The 19,692-nt window shown below is 25.3% G+C and overlaps 2 protein-coding genes across 6 annotated transcripts in view; one reads left to right on the top strand and one right to left on the bottom strand.

Moving 5' to 3' along the window:
• The window catches only part of LOC117174334 (calcitonin gene-related peptide type 1 receptor-like), a 748,751-nt gene that overhangs the window by 41,946 nt on the left and 687,113 nt on the right, over positions 1–19,692 (bottom strand). The window lies entirely within an intron of this gene.
• LOC117174327 (esterase FE4-like) overlaps positions 1–19,692 on the top strand; it is a 58,701-nt gene that overhangs the window by 13,419 nt on the left and 25,590 nt on the right. The window contains exon 2 of one of the 4 annotated variants that reach the window (XM_033363346.1): positions 11,751–15,721. The exons of the other annotated variants lie outside the window; for them this stretch is intronic. Within the exon in view, the coding sequence (XP_033219237.1) occupies positions 11,802–15,374 (3,573 nt within the window). The 5' untranslated portion in view covers positions 11,751–11,801 and the 3' untranslated portion in view covers positions 15,375–15,721. Of the gene's footprint in view, positions 1–11,750; positions 15,722–19,692 lie in introns of those variants that run through there. 4 annotated transcript variants of the gene reach the window in all.

The raw sequence follows: 19,692 nt of genomic DNA, 5'->3' as shown, positions 1-19,692 counted from the left end.
GAAAATTGATCTCTTTGGATAAAAATCGAACTACTTTTTTGGTAGAATATTAATCTCCTGGTTTAAAAATTCATTTTTTCGATTGAATGTTCATTTGTTTGGTTGAAAATTTTAATATTTGGTTAAAAATTCAACTATTTGGTTGAGAATTTAACTAAAAATCTAACAATTTTGTTAAAAAGTCAGTTTTTGGTCGAAAATTAAATTTTTTTCTGGAAAATTCGTATTTTTGGGTTGAATATTCATCCTTTATAGTGGAAATGGTATTTTTTGTTTGTAAAATTAATCTTCTGGGTCGAAAATTAATCTTTTCGGTAGAAAATTAATCATTTCGGTAGAAAATTAGTTTTTTAAATTAAAAACGTAGCCTTTACATTTTTTGATTGAATATTGATATTTTTTATTTGAAAATCTATGTATTTTCTTGAAAATTCGTATTTTTAGCTACAAAATTAATCTATTTGGTTGAAAATTGATCTCTTTGGATAAAAATCGAACTACTTTTTTGGTAGAATATTAATCTCCTGGTTTAAAAATTCATTTTTTCGATTGAATGTTCATTTGTTTGGCTGAAAATTTTAATATTTGGTTAAAAATTCAAATATTTGGTTTCAAATTTAACTAGAAATTCAAAAAATTTGAGTAAAGCGTCATTTTTTGGTTGAAAATTCCATTTTTTTCTGGAAAATTCGTATTTTTAGATTGAATATTCATCCCGTTTAGTAGAAATAGCATAGATTTCTTGTTAAAATCACAATTGTTCGTTCGAAAATTAATCTGCTCTGGTTGAAGATTCTTCTATTTTATTGAAAATTCGTCGGGTATAAAATTAATCTTCTGGATTGAAAATTAATCTATTTTGTAGAAAATTCGTTTTTTTTTGTTGAAAATTAATTTTTTAAATTAAAAATATATTTGTCCCATTTTTGTTGTTGAATATTCATCTTTTCTACTTGAAAATTCATGTATTCTATTGAAAATTCGTCTTTTTAAATACAAAATTAATCTAGTTGGTTGAAAATTGATCTTCTTGGATAAAAATCGAACTACTTTTTTGGTAGAAAATTAATGTCCTTGTTTAAAAATGTACCTTTTCGATTAAATATTCATTTCTTTGGCTGAATATGTAAATATTTGGTTAAAAATTCAAATATTTGCTTGAAAATTTAACTAAAAATCCAACAATTTGGTTAGTCATTTTTTGGTTGAAAATTCAATTTTTTTGTGCAAATCCGTATTTTTGGATTGAATATTCATTCCTTTTAGTAGAAATGACATCTTTTTTGTTGTTAAAATCACAATTGTTAGGTTAAATGTTAATCTGCTTTTGTTTGAAGATTCAACTATTTTATTGAAAATTTGTCTAGTATGAAATTGATCTTCTGGGTCGAAAATTAATCTATTTTGTAGAAAATTCTTTTTTTTGTTGGTTAAAAATTCATTTTTTTGTTGTTAAAAATTCATTTTTTCAATTAAAAATGTACTTTTATACTTTTTTTGGTTGAATATTGATCTTTTTTACTTGAAAATTAATGTATTTTTTTGGAAATTAGTCTTGCTAAGTAAAAAATTAATGTAGTTGGTTGAAAATTGATTTTATTTGATAAAAATCTAACTACTATTTTGGTAGAAAATTAATCTGCGTGCTTAAAAATTCATCTTTTCGATTGAATATTCATTTATCTGGCTGAAAATTTAAATATTTGGTTAAAAATTCAAATATTTGGTAAAAATTTAATTATTTCGTCGAAAATTTATCTAATAATCTAAAAATTCGGTTAAAAAGTCATATTTTGGTAGAAAATTCAACTGTTTTGTGGAAAATTCGTATTTTTGGGTTGAATATTCATTCCTTTTAGTAGAAATAGCATAGTTTTTTTTGCTAAAATCACAATTTTTTGATCGAAAATTAATCTGCTTTGGTTGAAGATTCAACTATTTTATTGACAATTCGTCTGGTATAAAATTAATCCTCTGGGTGGAAAATTAGTCTATTTTGTAGAAAATTCGTTTTTTTTTTGTTCAAAATTAGTTTGTTTAAATAAAAATGTACCTGAAAATTCGTCTTTTTAGCTATAAAGTGAATCTAGTTAGTAGAAAATTGATCTTTTTTGATAACAATCTAACTACTTTTTTTGTTAGAAAATGAATTTCCTTGTTTAGAAATTCCTCTTTTCGATTAAATATTCATTTCTTTGGCTGAAAATTTAAATATTTGGTTAAAAATGTAATTATTTGCTTGAAAATTTAACTAAAAATTCCACAATTCGGTTAAAAAGTCATTTTTTGGTTGAAAATTCAACTGTTTTGTGGAAAATTTGTATTCTTGGATTGAGTATTTATTTCTTTCAGTGCAAATGAAATTTTTTTTTTGATTAAAATCACAATTGTTTGGCCGCAAATTAATCTGCTATGGTTGAGTCGAAAATTAATCTTTTCCGTAGAAATATTAACTATTTTCTAGAAATTTTTTTTTTATGCAAAATTGGTTTTTTAAATTAAAAACGTACTTGTTCCATTTTTCGGTTAAACACTGATCTTTTCTATCTGAAAATCTATTTATTTTCCTGAAAATTCGTCTTTTAGGTACAAAATTAATCTAGTTGGTTGAAAATTGATCTTTTTCGATAAAAATCTAACTACTTTTTTGGTAGAATATTAATCTGCTTGCTTAAAAATTGATCTTTTCGATTGAATATTCATTTCTTTGGCTGAAAATTTAAATATTTGGTTAAAAATTCAACTATTTGCTTGAAAATCTAACTAAAAATCCAACAATTTGATTAAAAAGTAACTTTTTGGTTGAAAATTTTGTGGAGAATTCGTATTTTTGGGTTGAATATCCATTCCTTTTAGCAGAAAAGACATTTTTTTGTTGCTAAAATCACAATTGTTTGTTCGAGAATTAATCTGCTCTGGTTAAGGATTCAACTATTTTATTGAAAATTCGTCGAGTATAAAACTAATCTTCTGGGTCCAAAATTAATCTGTTTTGTAGAAAATTAAACTATTTTGTAGAAAATTCGTTTTTTTTTGTTCAAAATTAGTTTGTTTAAATAAAAATATACCTGAAAATTCGTCTTTTTAGCTATAAAATGAATCTAGTTAGTAGAAAATTGATCTTTTTTGATAAAAATCTAACTCCTTTTTTTGGTAGAAAATTAATCTTTTTGTTTAAAAATTTATCTTTTTGATTAAATATTTATTTCTTTAGCTGCAAATTTTAATATTTGGTTAAAAATGTAATTATTTACTTGAAAATTTACTAGAAATTCCACAGTTTGGTTAGAAAGTCATTTTGTGTTTGGAAATTCAACTATTTTGTGGAAAATTCGTATTTTTGGGTTGAATATTTATTTCTTTTAGTGGAAATGAAATACTTTTTTTGGTTCAAATCACAATTATTTGGTCGAAAATGAATCTGTTGTGGTTGAGGATTCAAATATTTTACGAAAAATTCGTCTGATATAAAATTAATCTTCTGGGTCGAAATTTAATCTTTCCGGTAGAAAATTAAAATATTTTCTAAAAAAATTCGTTTTTTTGGTTCAAAATTAGTTATTTAAACTAAAAACGTACCTGCTCAATTTTTTGGTTGAATATTGATCTTTTCAATATAAAAATCTATGTATTTTCTTCAGAATTCGTCTTTTTATGTACAAAATTAATTTAGTTTGTTGAAAATTGATCTTTTTGGATAAAAATCCAACTACTTTTTTGGTTGAAAATTAATTTTCTTGCCTAAAAATGTATATTTTCGATTGAATATTCATTTCTCTGGCTTAAAATTTAATTTTTTGTTAAAAATTCAATCTTTTGGATCGAAAATTCATCTTTTCGGTAGAAAATTAAACTATTTTGTAGAAAATTCGTTTCTTTTTTTTGTTGAAAATTAATTTTTTTAATAAAAAGTGTACTTGTCCCATTTTTTTGGTTGAATATTGATCTTTTCTACTTGAAAATTCATTTATTTTGTTGAAGATTCGTCTTTTTAGGTACAAAATTAATCTAGTAGGTGGAAAATTGATCTTTTTTGATAAAAATCTAACTACTTTTTTGGTAGAAAATTGACCTATTTGCTTGAAAATTCAACTAAAAATTCAATAAGTTGGTTAAAATGTCATATTTTGGTTGAAAACTCAACTTCTTTGTGGAAAATTCGTATTTTTGGGTTGAATATTCATTCGTTTTAGTAGAAGTGACATTTTTTTTTGAAATCACAATTGTTTGGCCGAAAATTAATCTGCTTTGGTTGAGGATTCAACTATTTTATTGAAAATTCGTCTAATATAAATTAATCTTCTGTTTTGTTGTTGAATATTCATTTCTTTAGTGAAAAATGTAACTGTTTGGTTGAAAATTCAAGAATATGTTTGGAAATTCAACTATTTTGTTGAAAATTCTTCTTTTTGTAAAAAAAAAAATCTGATTAAGAGTTAATTTTTTTCGTTGAAAAGTAATCTTCTTAGTAATTCATTAATGTATTTTGAAAAAAAATTGTCTTTTTTGATAGAAATTTAATCTTCTTGACTTAAAATTAATTAAAGTTAATTTTTTAAACTGAAAATGTAACTATGCATATATTTATCGTGGAAAATTTAACTGTTTAGTTGAAAATTCGTCTTCTTTGATGAAAAAATAATATTTTCGCTTGAAAAATCATTTCTTGTTTGTAACTTTAACTATTTTGTTCAAAATATTAAAAATTCAACTTTTTGATTGACAATTAATCTTCATGGTTGAAAATATATCATTTGGATTGAAAACTCATGCGTTTTTCTGAAAATTCAACAGTTTTGGTAGAAAATTAATCTTCTTGGTCGAAAATTCATGTTTCTGGAAGAAAATTGAACTATTTTATAGAAAATTAGTTTATTTTTTTGGTGAATATTAATTTTCTTTGTGAATATTCATCATTTTAATGTAAAATTAATTTCTTTGGTTAAAGATTGAACTATTTTGTCGAAAATTCTTTCTTTTTTGGTCTTTTGTAGACAAATAATATTTTTGTCTGAAAACTGATATTTTTCGTTGACAATCCATTTCTTTAATTGAAAATTACTTTCTTTGGTTGATAATAATTTAACTATTTGATTGACAATTAATCTTCTTGGTTAAAAAGTCTTTATTTATTTTTTAAATCTACTGTTTGGTTAAAAATTAATTTTTTTCTGAAGATCCATTGTTTTAGTTGAAAATTCAATGTTTTTGTTAAAAGCTTAATTCTTTTTTTCAAAATTAGTTTTGTTTTGTTATTAAAATAACAGCTGTTTAGTTAAAAATGAATCCTTTTGATTGTGGATTTAACTATTTGGTTGAAAATTCGTCCTTTTATGTTGAATTTTGATTGAAGTGTTTGATTTAAAACAAAAATATTTTACGGTTTAAATTCAACAATTTGTTTGGGAATTCTCATTTTTCAATTTTATCTCGGATAGCTCAGCACTATTTACAGCCAATGAAATATCAATTCATATTTTTCGTCTAAGATTTCGTCTCTTTTGTTAGAAATTTGATCTTTTTCGATTAAAAAAGCAATTTTTTGTGAACATTAATCTTCTTGGTTTAAAATAAAACTATTCCAGTTATAGATTTACAATTTAAGTTAAAAATTCATCACGAAAAATTTAACTTATTTAATATTCTACGGTTCTAGTTAAAAATTCATCTGTTTTAGTATTCATTTTTTTAATTTCAATTTTAATTATATATGTTTTGATTGGCCATTTATCTTTTTTATTGGAAATTCTTTTTTTTTTTGCGATAAAAAATTTTTTTAAATTCAAAATATAACTATTATATTTTTTTGGTAAATATTGATATTTTGCACTTGAAAATCCACGTCTTTTGTTAAAAATTCTACTTTTAAGGTGGGAAATTAATCTAAATGGTTGGAAATTTATATTTTTACAGCAAAAATTTAATCACTTGGTTAAAAATTCATTTTGTTTAAAAATTAATTTTTCTAACCAAAGATATAAATTTTCAACTCAATTTTTATCAAAGTAGTTGAAGTTTTTAAACAAAAAAGAAATTTTTTCAACAAAAAATGTATTATTCGATATTCCGACCGACCAAAATTTTAATTTTAATTTAAAAAAGTTAAATTTGTCCAAAACAACTATTATCAATTAAATAAATTAATTTTTAACCAAACAATTTAATTTTCAACCAAAAATATGGATTTTAAACTAATAAAGCTACAAAATTAATCAACAATGGAGTAGTAGTTAAATTTTCAGTAAAAAAATTAAATTTAAAGTGAAAATGATCAATTCAACTTTCAAGCAAGTAGTTGAATTTTCGAAAAAACATGAATTTCCAACCATGAAAATTAATTTTCTATAAAAAGACGAATTTTTAACAAAATAGATACATTTTTAACTAAAGTTGATTAATTTTTAACCAAAAGTCTAATAGTTTAATTCCCAGTTAAAAAAATTAATTTTTAATGAATCTTCAGTCGATAAAGTAGGTCAGTTTTTATCCAAGTAGTTGAAGTTTTTTAAAAAAAGAAGATGAATTTTCAACAAGAAAATCAATTTTCTACCAAAAAAGCGACCAAAAGCGTAATAAATAAATTTTAAGTTTAAAAATTAGTTTTCAACCAGAAATATAAATTTCCAACTAAAAACGTATTATTTGATATTTCAACCCACGAAAATTTATAATTTTAAATCTCAAAAAGTTCAGCTTTAACAAAATGACGAATGTTAAACAAAATACATGAATTTTCATTTAAAAAATGGAATTTTCAACCAAAAATACGGAGCTTGAACTAATAAAAATATATTATCAACCAAAGATGTAGTAAAATTTTCAGGTCAAAAATTTAAATTTCAAGTAAAAAAAAATTATAAACTTGAATTACACCAAAAAGACGAATTTTCAACAAAATACATGAACTTTAAAAAAAACCTGTGGAATTTTCCACTAAAAATATATATTTTCAACTAAAATTATTAATCTCAAGCAAAAAAAAATTTTTTAACATAGTAGTTTAACTTTGACTCAAGTAGTTGAATTTTTTTAAAAATTTGAATTTTCGAGCAAAAAAAAAAAGAAAAAATGAATTTTCAACCAAAAAAATTAATTTTCTATTAAAAAGAAGAATTTTGAACAAAATAGATGAATTTGGAACATATATAGATACATCTTAAATCAAAAGAATAATAGTTTAATTTTTAGTATGAAAAATTAATTTTCAACCAAAAGATGAATTCTAAACGAAAAAAACATTAAATTTTTACAAAAGTTAAATTGTCGACCAAGAAGATTTTCCTGCCAAAAAAGAAAAAAAATGTCAACTAAATTTTGGAATGTTCAAACAGAAAATATTAATTTTATACAAAATAGTTCAATTTTCAACCCAAAAATATGTATTTTTAATCCAAAATTTAATTTTTAACCTAAAAAGATGAATTTTCAACAAAATAGTTAAATTTTCTATAAAAAAAGGTTGATTCTTTATCAAAATTGTTAAATTTTTATCAAAATAAGTAAATTTTCAATAATACAATTAAATTTTCAACCAAATAATAAAAATTTTACCGAGAAAAGGTTTGCGATAAATAAGTTTTAAGGTAAAAACATTAAAAATTGAACGTTAACATTTTTTAAAAACTGAACACTTTTTAAATTAAAAGTAACATTATTTTAAATAGTTTAAAAATCCTTAAAATGCTTCCAAATTTTATTTGGAAATCTTGAAACATCTGCATGTTGTTTAACATTTCTTTCAAATTTTTAATTATTTTTGAAAAATTTCCAGAACCTCTAAATATGCTGTAAAATGATTCCAATTTTTCATGACATTTTGTTGTAAATTTCTCTAAATTAAAAAATTTTCGTCAAAATCATCCACATTCATTTTTGATAATTTTGTAAATTTTTCTAAAACTTTTTGAATGATTACACAAAATGATCTTTTCAAAATAAAAATCATTTTTAATTTCCATAGGATTTTTTTACTTTCTTAAAGCTTTTCTAAATTCTTGAAAAGTTTCTAAATTTTTTTTCGAAATCGTTCAAAATCTATATTCTATTTTAAATTAGGCTATAGGCTATTTACATCGAAATTTTGTTACTAATAGCCAGATTTTGTCGGTAGACGTAGAGACATTGTTTAAATTATTAATAATTTTAAAAAAAATTTAATTGAATTTGATTTTTTTCAAAACTTCTTAAGATTTCTTCAATTTGTAAAATTCAAAAATTAGTTTTTAATATTTAACTATAATTACTGATTTTAAATAAACCGTCAGATATTTCTAAATATCAAGTAATTCTTATTTTTCTCAATTAAAAAAATTAAAAATTGAAAGGCTGAAAAATTGAATATTTTAGACTAAGATAATATGTGAAATTTAATAGAAGCTTTTAATTATGAATAAATTATTTTGAAGTTATTTAAAAATTTTAAATAGTTTATAAAGTTTCAATCAGGCGTTTACATTTGTTTAACTAATAAGACATTTCGATTGAAATAATTTACATAATTTTTAACGTTAGAAACTGGATATTCGATTTTAAACGTTTCTAATTTTTAATATCTAAAGTCTTTAAAACTGCATTTTAAAATTCTTTAAATTAAAATGTACGCTTAAAAATCAAAATCTAAGACAAAAAATATTTAAAGTGAACGATTTTCAAAATACGCATTCTATACTGAATATCATAATTGAAAAAGATAAGAATTTAACTAATTAATTAAAAAATGGTTGAAATCACAGATGCAAGGAGACCGTTGGACCGGAAAATGACAGTGTTTTTTTTACCGGGAATTATATGTCCATGTTCGATTAGAACAGTTTTAAATAAATTAGTTGAATTGTTATGTTTTTCAATTACGCTATTATTTCGCTTATAACGCGTAATTCAAAATTTTTTACTTTACATATTTTCCATGTAAAATTTTTATTTTTAAGCTTACATTTTTAATTTAAAGAATTTTTAAATGCTTTCTTAAAGACTTGAATAAATAACAAATTAAAAAAAAAAAAAAAAATTAAAAATTTAAAAATGATTATGCAAAATTTAGAAAGTTTTCTTAAAATCTTCTCGAATCTTTTTTGAAAATTTTGTTAAAATTTTTGAAAAACTGTTTAAATATTCTCTTAAAATAATTTTTCAAAATGAAAAGTTATTTTTGATTTTCCTAGGAATCTTAAGGAAGTGTTTTTATTCCTTTGAAGCCTTTCAGAATTCTTGAAGTGTCTTATATTAGGCTATTATTTCAAGTTTTATATTAAGTTTGAATCTTTTCAAAACTTCTACATATCTCTTAAAATTACTCAAATTTCGCCTAAAAATAATAAATGTTCAGTTGTTATTTATACATCCAAATGGTAAAGAAAACTTTTTAAGTTTGCAAAATTTTCTGAAAAATGTAGAAAAAATTCAATTAATTTTGACAGATATTTAGAAGTTCTGAAAAAAAAATCCAAAATAATTTGAAATTTTAAACAAATTTAAAAACAACCTCTAGATTTTTCAAGATTTTTAAATAAAATTTTGAAGCTTTCCAAGGGTTTTTAAACTATTTAAAAAAAATTGAATTCCTAATTTAAAAAGTGTTAAGTTACAAATTTTTCAATATTTAATGTTTCTAGCTTAGGATACCTTAAAGTTATATAATTTTGAAAATTTTAAAGTTCATTGATTGATTTTTTAATTTAGAGTATTGAAAATGATAACGTGGATTTATATTTTTTATATTGAAAAATGTTAGCACCTTTAATTTTATACGCGTAAATTATTGAGCACTTAAATAGAACATTTTTTAATTAAAAACTTTTAAATTTCAATTTTAAAAGTTCAAAATTTAACAGTTCCACTTTCAGTGCTTTTATTTGCAGCTCAGTTTTTATTACCTCAAGTGGAAATTTTTTTAGCTTTAACGCTTCCTTTTTTAAATTTCATTGACCGTGAAAAATGTTTGCGAACCGGGAAAAAACCGGGAAATCGCTGGAAATTTATTTAATTGATTAAAAGTGCCACCTTGTTTGTTAAAAATAATTTTTTTAGCTAAAAATTTAACTATTTTGAGTGGAAAATTGAGCTTTTCTAGTTCAAATGAAACAATTTGGAAGTAAGTTTATCTTTTTAAATAAAAAATTCATTTATTTCGTTGAAAATTTCCGTATTTTGTTAAAAAATCGACTTTTTTGCTAGAAAAATGATTTTTTTTTCTTTGAAAGTTAATCTTCTTGTTTCAAAATTCTTTTTTCTTGTTGAATATTCAAGTATTCCAGTTAAATATTAATAATTTTAGTTGGAAATTCATTTTGTAGGCTAGAAATAAATTTACTTGCTTGAAAAATAAACGCCTTGGTTGAAAATTAGCTTTTCTTATTGAAGATTCATAATTTTAATTAAAAATTCATTTCTTTTGTTCAAAAATGAGCTATTTGATTTAAAAAATTTGTTTCTTTGGTTAAAAAGGAATTGTTTTTACCGAAAATTTAACTATTTTTCTGAACACCTGATTTTTTTGGTTACGACTAAAATTTTCAACGAGAAATTAAATTCTTATTTTTTTTTAAGTTGATCCTTTTTAGATGAAACTTCAAGTATTTGGTTCAAAATTGATATTTTTTATTTAAAAATTAAACTATTTTTTCAAAAATTTATGTAATTTGTGCAAAATTCGTCTCTTTGTAAAAAATTAATCTTATTGGTTGAATCATCTTTTCGGTAGGTATAAAATTCAACTATTCCAGTTGAAGATTCATAATTTCAGTTAATAATGTATCAGTGTAGTTTGAAAGTTAATTTTTCAAATTGAAAATTTAACTGTTCCACTTGTTGAAAATTGACCTTTTTTAGATCATAGTTTAATCATTGGAATGAAGTTTTTTGTTAAAAAAAGTACCTTTTTTGGTAGATTTTTTGTTTGTAGAAAATAATTCTTTTCTTTAAAAGTTAATCTCGTTGTTTAAATTTTTTTTTTATTTGAAAACTCAGCAGTAAAATATTCATCAGTTTAGTTAAAAATTCATCTTTTAGGTTAGAAATAATTTTAATTGGCTGAAAAATAAACACTTTTTTTGAAAATTAATTTTGTTCTTGAAGATCCTACATTTTGTTTAAAAAGTTATTTCTTTGGTCGAAAAATGAGCTGTTTGATTGAAAAATTGTTTTTTCTTTCGATGAAAGAGAATTTTTTTTTAAATTAAAAACTTTTGAATTTCGATTTTAAAAGTTCAAAATTTAACAGTTCCACTTTGAGTGCTTTCATTTGCTGTTAAGTTTTTATTATCTCAAGTGGAAAATTTTTTAGCTTTAGTGTTCCATTTTTTAAATTTTATTGACCGTAAAAAATGTTTACGAACCGTGAAAAAACAGGGAAATGACCGGGAATTTATTTCGTCCATTAAATAGGCCGCCCTGAGTTGGACAGATTTTTTTTCTGAAACTTGGAAAATTCTCGGTCACAAAGAAAGTTCTCGGTCATTTCCCGTTTTCCCGGTCCAGCGGCCACCCTGAATATTTAATAGTTTAAATAAAAATTCAAGCTCATTTTTAATACGCACTTTAAAAATATTAGCTTAGAAAATTGTAACTTTTGTTTAGAAAACAAAGTGCATCGACTGCTCACTTTTTGATTTTTGACGTCAGACTTTCAAATCTGGACTGCACGAAGTATGTCAAACATATACAAATTGTAGATTCTTTTACAAATCATTAATTTAAAAACTAATGGATTTTATGGAGAAATCTAATGTCTAGTTTTTAATTATTAATTAAAGGTTTCCATTGGTGTTCAACTAAAGCAAAATCTACATTCACCGCAATAAAATATGGATTCCGAAATGCCCTATTTGGAAGCAATACAGAAAATACCCGGGAATTCTGCTAAGGAAAAGCACGAATCGTTGAATAAAATCATAAAGGAAATTATCGAAAGTAAACAGATGCCGGGTGATTTCGCTCTACAAACTTCATACGGATCACCAATCCCGAAAAGTTTACAACCGCTTATTCAAATAGAAACAGCGAAAATTTTAAAAAATACCGATGATGTAATCGCGGCTTTAAAATCAGAAGATCTCTCAATTGTAAGTCGAGGACTACAAGTTGATTGGATTTTCGATGGTAGTAATAATATTACAAATTTAAATTATTTTTCGGTCCATATTTTTCCGGAAGTTTCCCTAAACACTAGAAGCAGTATCATAAAACGTTTGTCACAATGCTTGGGTCAAAAAAAGGAATATAGTCGTGCCCAAGAATTTTTTGAAGGTCTCTCAAAAACTTATGACTTGAAACAGGCAATGCCTTTACTCACCGCTTGCAGTGAAAATTACATTTCCGAGTTTATAAAAAACGGAAACGTTGCTCTTCCGAAGAAAGTAGTGACGAGATTATTTCGAAAATATCCCGAACTCATTATTAATTATTTAAAATTTTGTAAACCAAAGTCCGACGAGGAACGAGTCGTTGATTCTTTGTCGATAAATGATTATTTAGAACTTTTACCACGTCTGATAAAAAACCATCTCAACGATTTTATTGATATTGTTAATTCATTTAATTATACTTTGGAAATGAAAATAGGAAACAAATGCGCCGAATTTTTCCTCAAAGGAAAAGGTCTCGATGCCTTGATCGAATTTCCGAAAAAATATCTCCCCCTATTGTCATTGAAATTAGTTACCACAAAATTAAACAAAGAGCAGTTTGAACTTATGTTTCGAAATCTCTTTCCAAAAAATAAGAACGATTTTTCCCTTTCAAAAATGTTCAGCTATTTAGAGTTCCAACCACAAGAACTAAAGTTATCTTTGGTCAGGAACAATTTTAGGGATTTGTATGGTGTGGATCTTCTAACTTTGTTGGATAAAGTGACTCCGGAACTGATGTTGATCTTATCAGAAAAGGATCGAATCGATGTGGCTCGCAAGAAACTTGCTGAGAATCCTTGTTCGAAAAACTGCGAAGAATCTTGGGTCTGTTATTTATCAACGAAAGATTCGATTCCAGAGATTAAGGATCAGATTTTGAACACTAAGGAAATGGACGATAGGGCAGAATTGGTTGGGCAATTAATTTACACCTGTAAGGTCAACAACAGTAAAGAGGATTTACTTCTCGTCTTGGAATACATTTCATCAAGACATCGGAATGAAATATCGATCTTCTGGTCTCGAGTCTACGAGTCTCTGCTTCGACATTTCGATCTCGAAATTTTGAGTGCTAATCATTGGAACATTTTAAATGAGATGATTAAAAGATCTCATGTGAAAGATGATTTGAATGAGAGGCCTACAGTTTCGGAAAAATTGATTGAGAAAGGGATTTATTTCAATCTCTTGAATGACAAACCAATCGAGGATTTAATGACTTTATTGGCGGAAGTAAAAATCAAAGGATGGAACAGTAACTTCAACATCATCAGGGATAATCCGGAATTTGAGAAAATATGTTTAGAGACGTTTATTGAGATCATTCCACGCAAATTTCCGGATGATGATGAAATTTGGGAAGACAATAGAGTTGATACGATTCAAAAACTGACGGAAGGAATCTATGATTATAACGAGAGAGTTGCAAAGAAAAAGATTTTGAAAGAATTACTCTATCTGGGTAATTATCCATGGTTGTTTGAAGAAGTGAAGAAGATTATTGTCCTGGAAAATCAGAGAATGCAGTATAAAATTGAGAAATTGAAAAGCCTGGTTCGGATTCATGAAAGTAAATTATACGATTCTTTGTTCCTGCAAAAAAATGTAATAGCTTCTGTGTCTTCACAGGAAGGTCTGAATTTCCTGAAGAAAGAACCTGGGAAGATTTTAGAAAATTGGAAATTATACTTGGACAGTTGTGTTACAAATATTTATTGTACACACACCAAAAGATTTATTAAAAAGTGTACCTGGTACAGAGAAATCCCGCTAAAATTTGTGGAAGAAGCTTTGAAAAAATTAGATGATCCAAGAACGCTGATGATTTTGGCTCTTTTGCTTCAGGGTCCAGAATTTGTCCGAATTATCGAACCTATGATGCCTGATTCGGACAAGATGGATATTGATGGAGATGCGAAGAAATCCTTCCGAATGATAAGTTCTATCCCAACAGCTATAAATTTAGCTAACCCTCCTCCATCTCTGGAACTAGTGGGAAAATTTTGCAAAGGAGATTACCTTTCTTTAGGTTTGGCTTCTTTGATGAATGTCGCAAGACGTGTTTCCGTTAAGAAGGTTATCACTTTCGCTAAAGCTTTAGTCGACAATCCAGTTTCAGTCAGGAAACATGGAATCAGATTGATGGCTACAATCGCTCCAACTGAAGATTTGTGTGAATTTTTTAAACACTTGTGGAAAAACGAAAAGCATAAATCGATCCGGGAAGTTGTCTTCCAAAAAACGCATGTCCTTTTCATCAATAGACCTTGCAAAGAAACTTGGCAATTGATGCGCTTTTGCATAGAAGGTCTCACAAAAGAAGACATCGAGTGTTTCAACGTCTTGAAGGAAATTTCAAACGTACCTAACGATTACATCAAAGATTATTTCGAAACCGGATTATACAAAATTGAGAAGCTTGATTTAACACCAGATATATCAAATCAACTGATCTCTAGTTTTCTCAGGAATGCAACTTCCAAAGTTTGTGCCTTTTTCCCAGAAGATTACTCGCGACTTTTGGTAGAAAAATTCGCATTTGATGGCCGTGATGAAGTTTCTGTAGCAGGTCGTTTGTATGCTATCAATTTCCTGATCGATGCTAAGGAAAAACTCGAATCCAGACTGAGGTATTTCTGCAATTTGTTATCAACGGCTATATCCAAACACTGGGATAAACCACATCCGAAGAATTTGAGATTCTATCCGATGAAGCAGTGCTTCAGCGAAATTATCGGTGATATTGTGAACACTGAAATCATAATCAGAATCGATCCGGCAATACCGAAAGCTATCTTAAACTTGTTTGATTCTTCTCTTAAACCAGTTCAGGATTCGAATTCCTACCTGTCCTTATTTTTTGTGATTCAACTTCGAAAGGTAGAGTTTGATGGACGTCTATTTGGATTAACAATTGGGAAGGAGATGTCGAATTTGTTAATGTTTTTCACTGGAGAAATGATTGTGGACATTGCAGAAGTATTATCAAATGTTGTGCTTCCGTTGAGGAACTTGGAGTCTAAAGAAGGAAGTTTTATTGGCTCCTTAACGGAAGCATTAGCAGAGTTGAATTTGATTCACGCTTCCATTGTAGCTGCCATAATGTTGTTCAAAAATCATACTTTAATTCCTGATGAGCAGTACGAAAATATTGTGGAGAAGTTGCGAAAAGTCAGTCACCCGGCTGTTGTGGCTTTTTTGAGCAAGCATTTTGTTTCTACAGATGTGAATGAAGTTTATGAATTATAATTGATTCAAATGTATACATTTTTGAGTTCTGTGATTGAAAATTAGGGTGTCGCTTAAAAATTCAAAGATCAATTTTCCAAAATGGTACCCCTCTGTTTTTTTCCTCTTAGAGCGATATGATCAGAGTTGAGATTTTCTTTGTTAAATCTCGTTAGTTCCCTACTGAGAGTCCATTGAATAACTATTAATTTTTAAAAACTGATTTTTGATACAAAATTGTTTCTTTTTTCTTAAAATGTTTAACTGTTGAAAATGAAGCAAATGGCGAATTCTCAAGATTTGGATTTATATTATTTGAATAAATTAAATTTATTCAGTTTTCTTTAATTGCTAACATTTAAAAATTGAATAGAAAAAAGTATCGGGTATTAAAATTGAATTTTTAACAGTTGAAATATAAAAAATGAAAATGGAATTTTTAACAATAAAAAAATTAATTCTTAAAAATTGAAAAACATTTAATTTTCAACTGTTAAAAATTGATCTGTTGAAAATTAAATGAGACATTTTTTCTATTTTCAACTGTTGAATTTTCTTTAATTTCTAACAGTTGAAAAGTTTTATTTTCTTCAATGGTAAACATTTGAATATTCAGCAATTAAAAATTGATTTCTTGAAAATTCGATTATCAATGAAATTCAGTTAAAATTTTTTAGTTTTCTTGAATTTTCAACATTTTTATTTTTAATAGTCAATTTTTTAATTTCATTCAATTTTCAATAGCTAAAAATTCATTAGGCAAAAAATCTGAATAAAAAAATGAAAATGGAATTTTGAACAATGGGAAGATCTATTGTTGAAAATTTAATTTTCAACGATTGACTTGTCAACTGTTAAACGTTCATCTGTTGAAAATTCCATTATTAATCTTTTTAATTTTTAACAGCTGAATTTTCTTTATTTTTTAACAGTTAGAAATTATTATTTTCTCCATTCAAAAATTTTTAATTGGCTAAGAAAAGCGAAGCTTATATTAAAATTAAATTTTTAAAATTGAAAATAGAAAAAAATTGAAAATGGAATTTTGAATAGTCAAAAATTAATCTCTTGAAAATTCAATAATCAATTTTCTTCAGTTTCTAATAGTTGAATTTTTAACAGTTAATAATTGATCTGTTAAAAATCTGATAATCAATTTAATTCAGTTTAAAATTTTTAATTTTCAAAGCTTTTCAATTTAAAATATTTGAAAATTGAATAGAAAAGCGAATTTTATATAAAAATTAAATTTTCAATGTATAAAATGGAAAAGAATTGATACGGGCATTTTGAACTGTTAAAAGATCATATTTTGAAAATTCAATTATTTATATTCTTCAATTTTTAAAACTTGAATTTTCAACAGTTGAAAATTTAGAAAAATTTAAATGGATTTTTGGACAGTTAAAAATTCATCTGCCTAAAATTTAGCTGTTGAAAATTCAATTATCAATTTTTTTCAATTTGTAACATTTGAATTTTCAACATTTAAAAATTCATCTGTTGAAACTTCAGCTGTTCGAATTAGTTGCGAATTTTCTTTTATTTTAAAATGTTGAATTTTCAACAGATACAAATTTACCTGTTGAAAATTCGATGATTAATTTTATTTGTTTTTAACATTTCTTGTACTTTTTGCATCTTGTATTTAAATTAAATTTTCAACGGTTTAAAATTGAAAAAATTGAAAATCTAATTTTGAACAGTTAAAAAAATAAATTTTTCATAATTGAAGGAAATTTAATTTTCAACAGTTTACTTGTCAACTGTTAAAAATTCTGCTGTTGAAGATTTAATTAATTAATATTAATAGTAATAATTAATAGTAATAATTTTTAATAGTTGAAATTTTAACAATAAAAAATTTATCTGTTGAAAATTTAAGAAAAAATTGAATTTTGTAATAAATTTAAAAGTTAAGAGTGTTTATGCACATATTTGTGCCTGAGAATAAAAAAAATGTATGTGAATCCACAACAAAAAAATTAGAAAAAAGTAGAATTTTTCGAAAACGGGCCGACATTGGCAAATAATGTTTTGGCAAATTAGTAATCTTCCAAATTACTCTCAGCAGGGAATTTCTGAGAAAAAATTCCAAATTTAATCATTTTCCTGTTAGTGGCAAAAATACACTGGAACTTTTTTAATTAAAAAAAAAAGTTTTATTGATGCCGGGAAGTCTCTATAACTGTCGACACTTTTTAAATACATTCTGGATGAACAGAAAATGTATAAAAAGTATTTTTTGTATGTAGCATGTGAGAATAAACAATTGAAAAAGGTGAAAAAAATGTTTACTGAATACTGTCATTTTTTTGAAGAAGATTTTTTAAAATTTTCTTGCATTAACCTCCATTTTAAAAAAGTTGACATTTTTTACCTGAAACCCATTTAGTTTAAATTGTATATTATTTGCTTAAAAACAAATTTTTTCCTTAATGATAACATTTGAAAAATCATTAGGAATAACTGAATCCAGAAAGTATATTTTTTATTGAAAAGGAATTTTTGTATTCAGAAGGGATGTTTTTCAACATTTTTAATTTTATATTCTTGATACCTAAAACAATTTTATACCATTTTTGCTCCCATAGAATAAATTTCTAAAGTTTATCAAACTTTCAGGCACAATTAAAACTACTTTTTTTAAACAAAATTTGAAGAAATTGCAGTGACTCTCACTAGGAAAAAAATTTGGAGAACATCAAAATTAATTAATTACACAAAAGTGAAATAAAATAATTATTTTTATACTTATAATATATGCGATAATTTCTTGTGAGCACAAAAATATTTTACGATTGATAATCCAAATCAAAAGATAATATAGAAAACAAATGCGAATGGAATGCTCGAAACATCGTACATCACTCATAGAAATATTTACAGAGAGATAAACTATTTTGTATTAATTACTAATATGTCCTAAGAGATGATTATATAATAAAATATTTTCAAAGAAATTTGCAAGTAATTGTGAAGGGCGCTTTCGAGAATAATGATTTGAGATTTGAAGTCAATACAATTACTCTTGAACGCTTCTTTCATAACTTACGAGTTGTTTCGTTTTCGCCTTCTTAAAATTATACCTGCGGGGAAAAATTGTATGAAAAAATTAAAATCATATTAAAGCACTTTTGAGGAAATTTAGGAAATAATTTAAAATTAGAAAAGATTCCGAAAAATTGTTGAAAAACTGCAGATTTTTTAAGCTTTTCAGGGACTTTGGAAGTTTTTAACATATTGATTTTTTAAAAAGATTTCTGGAAAAATTTTAAATGATTTTTTATTCGGAACAAATTGCTTTAACAAAATATTGAAAAGATTTCAAAACGAAAACAAATTTTGATGCATAAATAACGATAAAAATTTCTAACTTATAATTGCCTAAATTTTAACGGCTTCCAATTTTAAAATGTTCAATTGAAAAATGCTAAAAGTTTTCAGTTTAGAATTCGGAATTTGAATGAAACGTTGATTTCAATATTTTGAATGCATTCTTTTCCACTAATGTATTTTTATTAGTTCTATTTCAGCTAGGGCTCTAAAGCCCTGTTCTCAGTTACATTCCAAAATAATTTATAAAATTACACTTTTCAAACATAATGGAAACTGAAATTGACCAGACAGACGTGCCCATGCAATTATTTTTGAAAAATAAGTAGTTTTATTGCATAAATCAATGCCATAATATTTCAAAAATATAATTCAGAATTTGAACGAAATTCTACGCAATATTGGGTCTGGAATTGCAGATTATCACCAGTTGGTACTAGATACCTGTAAGTTAACGAAAACCTTTTTTTTTAGACTGATAATTTAAAGGCATTTTTCTCAACAAAAAAAATTGAATAGTATTAGAAGTTATTTGACAGTTGTGAAAGAATGAAAAAATAATTTTATTCAGAACAAAATGTAGGTTTTTGAAATTTTCAAACACAAAATTTAGAAGCTTTTTAAGAAATTGGAAAGGTCTCAAGAAAGTTCCTATATATGAAAACTCGAAACCTCCATTAGCAGCGCATGGAGGCAGTGATCCCAGATCTGAAACGAGACGTGGTCCAATACTATGACACGTCTATGTCCGTGTGAATATGGTAGGAGACGATATAAATGCCTGGGTTGCGCGCGCAACCCATTTCTCCTCTTCTGAATTTGAAAACTCGAAGGTGCACGATTGCCTACCGGAACACTTCGGCGGTTCTATTTATATCTCCATCTGCTTTGAAATAAAATCAAGAGATTGGGATTTTAATATTTTCAGATTTCGATGCTGTGCTGGCGATTCTCATGATCTGAATACTTCGCGCGCCTCTTTAATGCGTGTATTTTGAGGTTA

Source organism: Belonocnema kinseyi, chromosome 6 (assembly GCF_010883055.1).
Source record: "Belonocnema kinseyi isolate 2016_QV_RU_SX_M_011 chromosome 6, B_treatae_v1, whole genome shotgun sequence".
NCBI classification, from domain to species: Eukaryota; Metazoa; Arthropoda; class Insecta; order Hymenoptera; family Cynipidae; genus Belonocnema; species Belonocnema kinseyi.
This window is presented reverse-complemented; position numbering and strand designations above follow the sequence as displayed.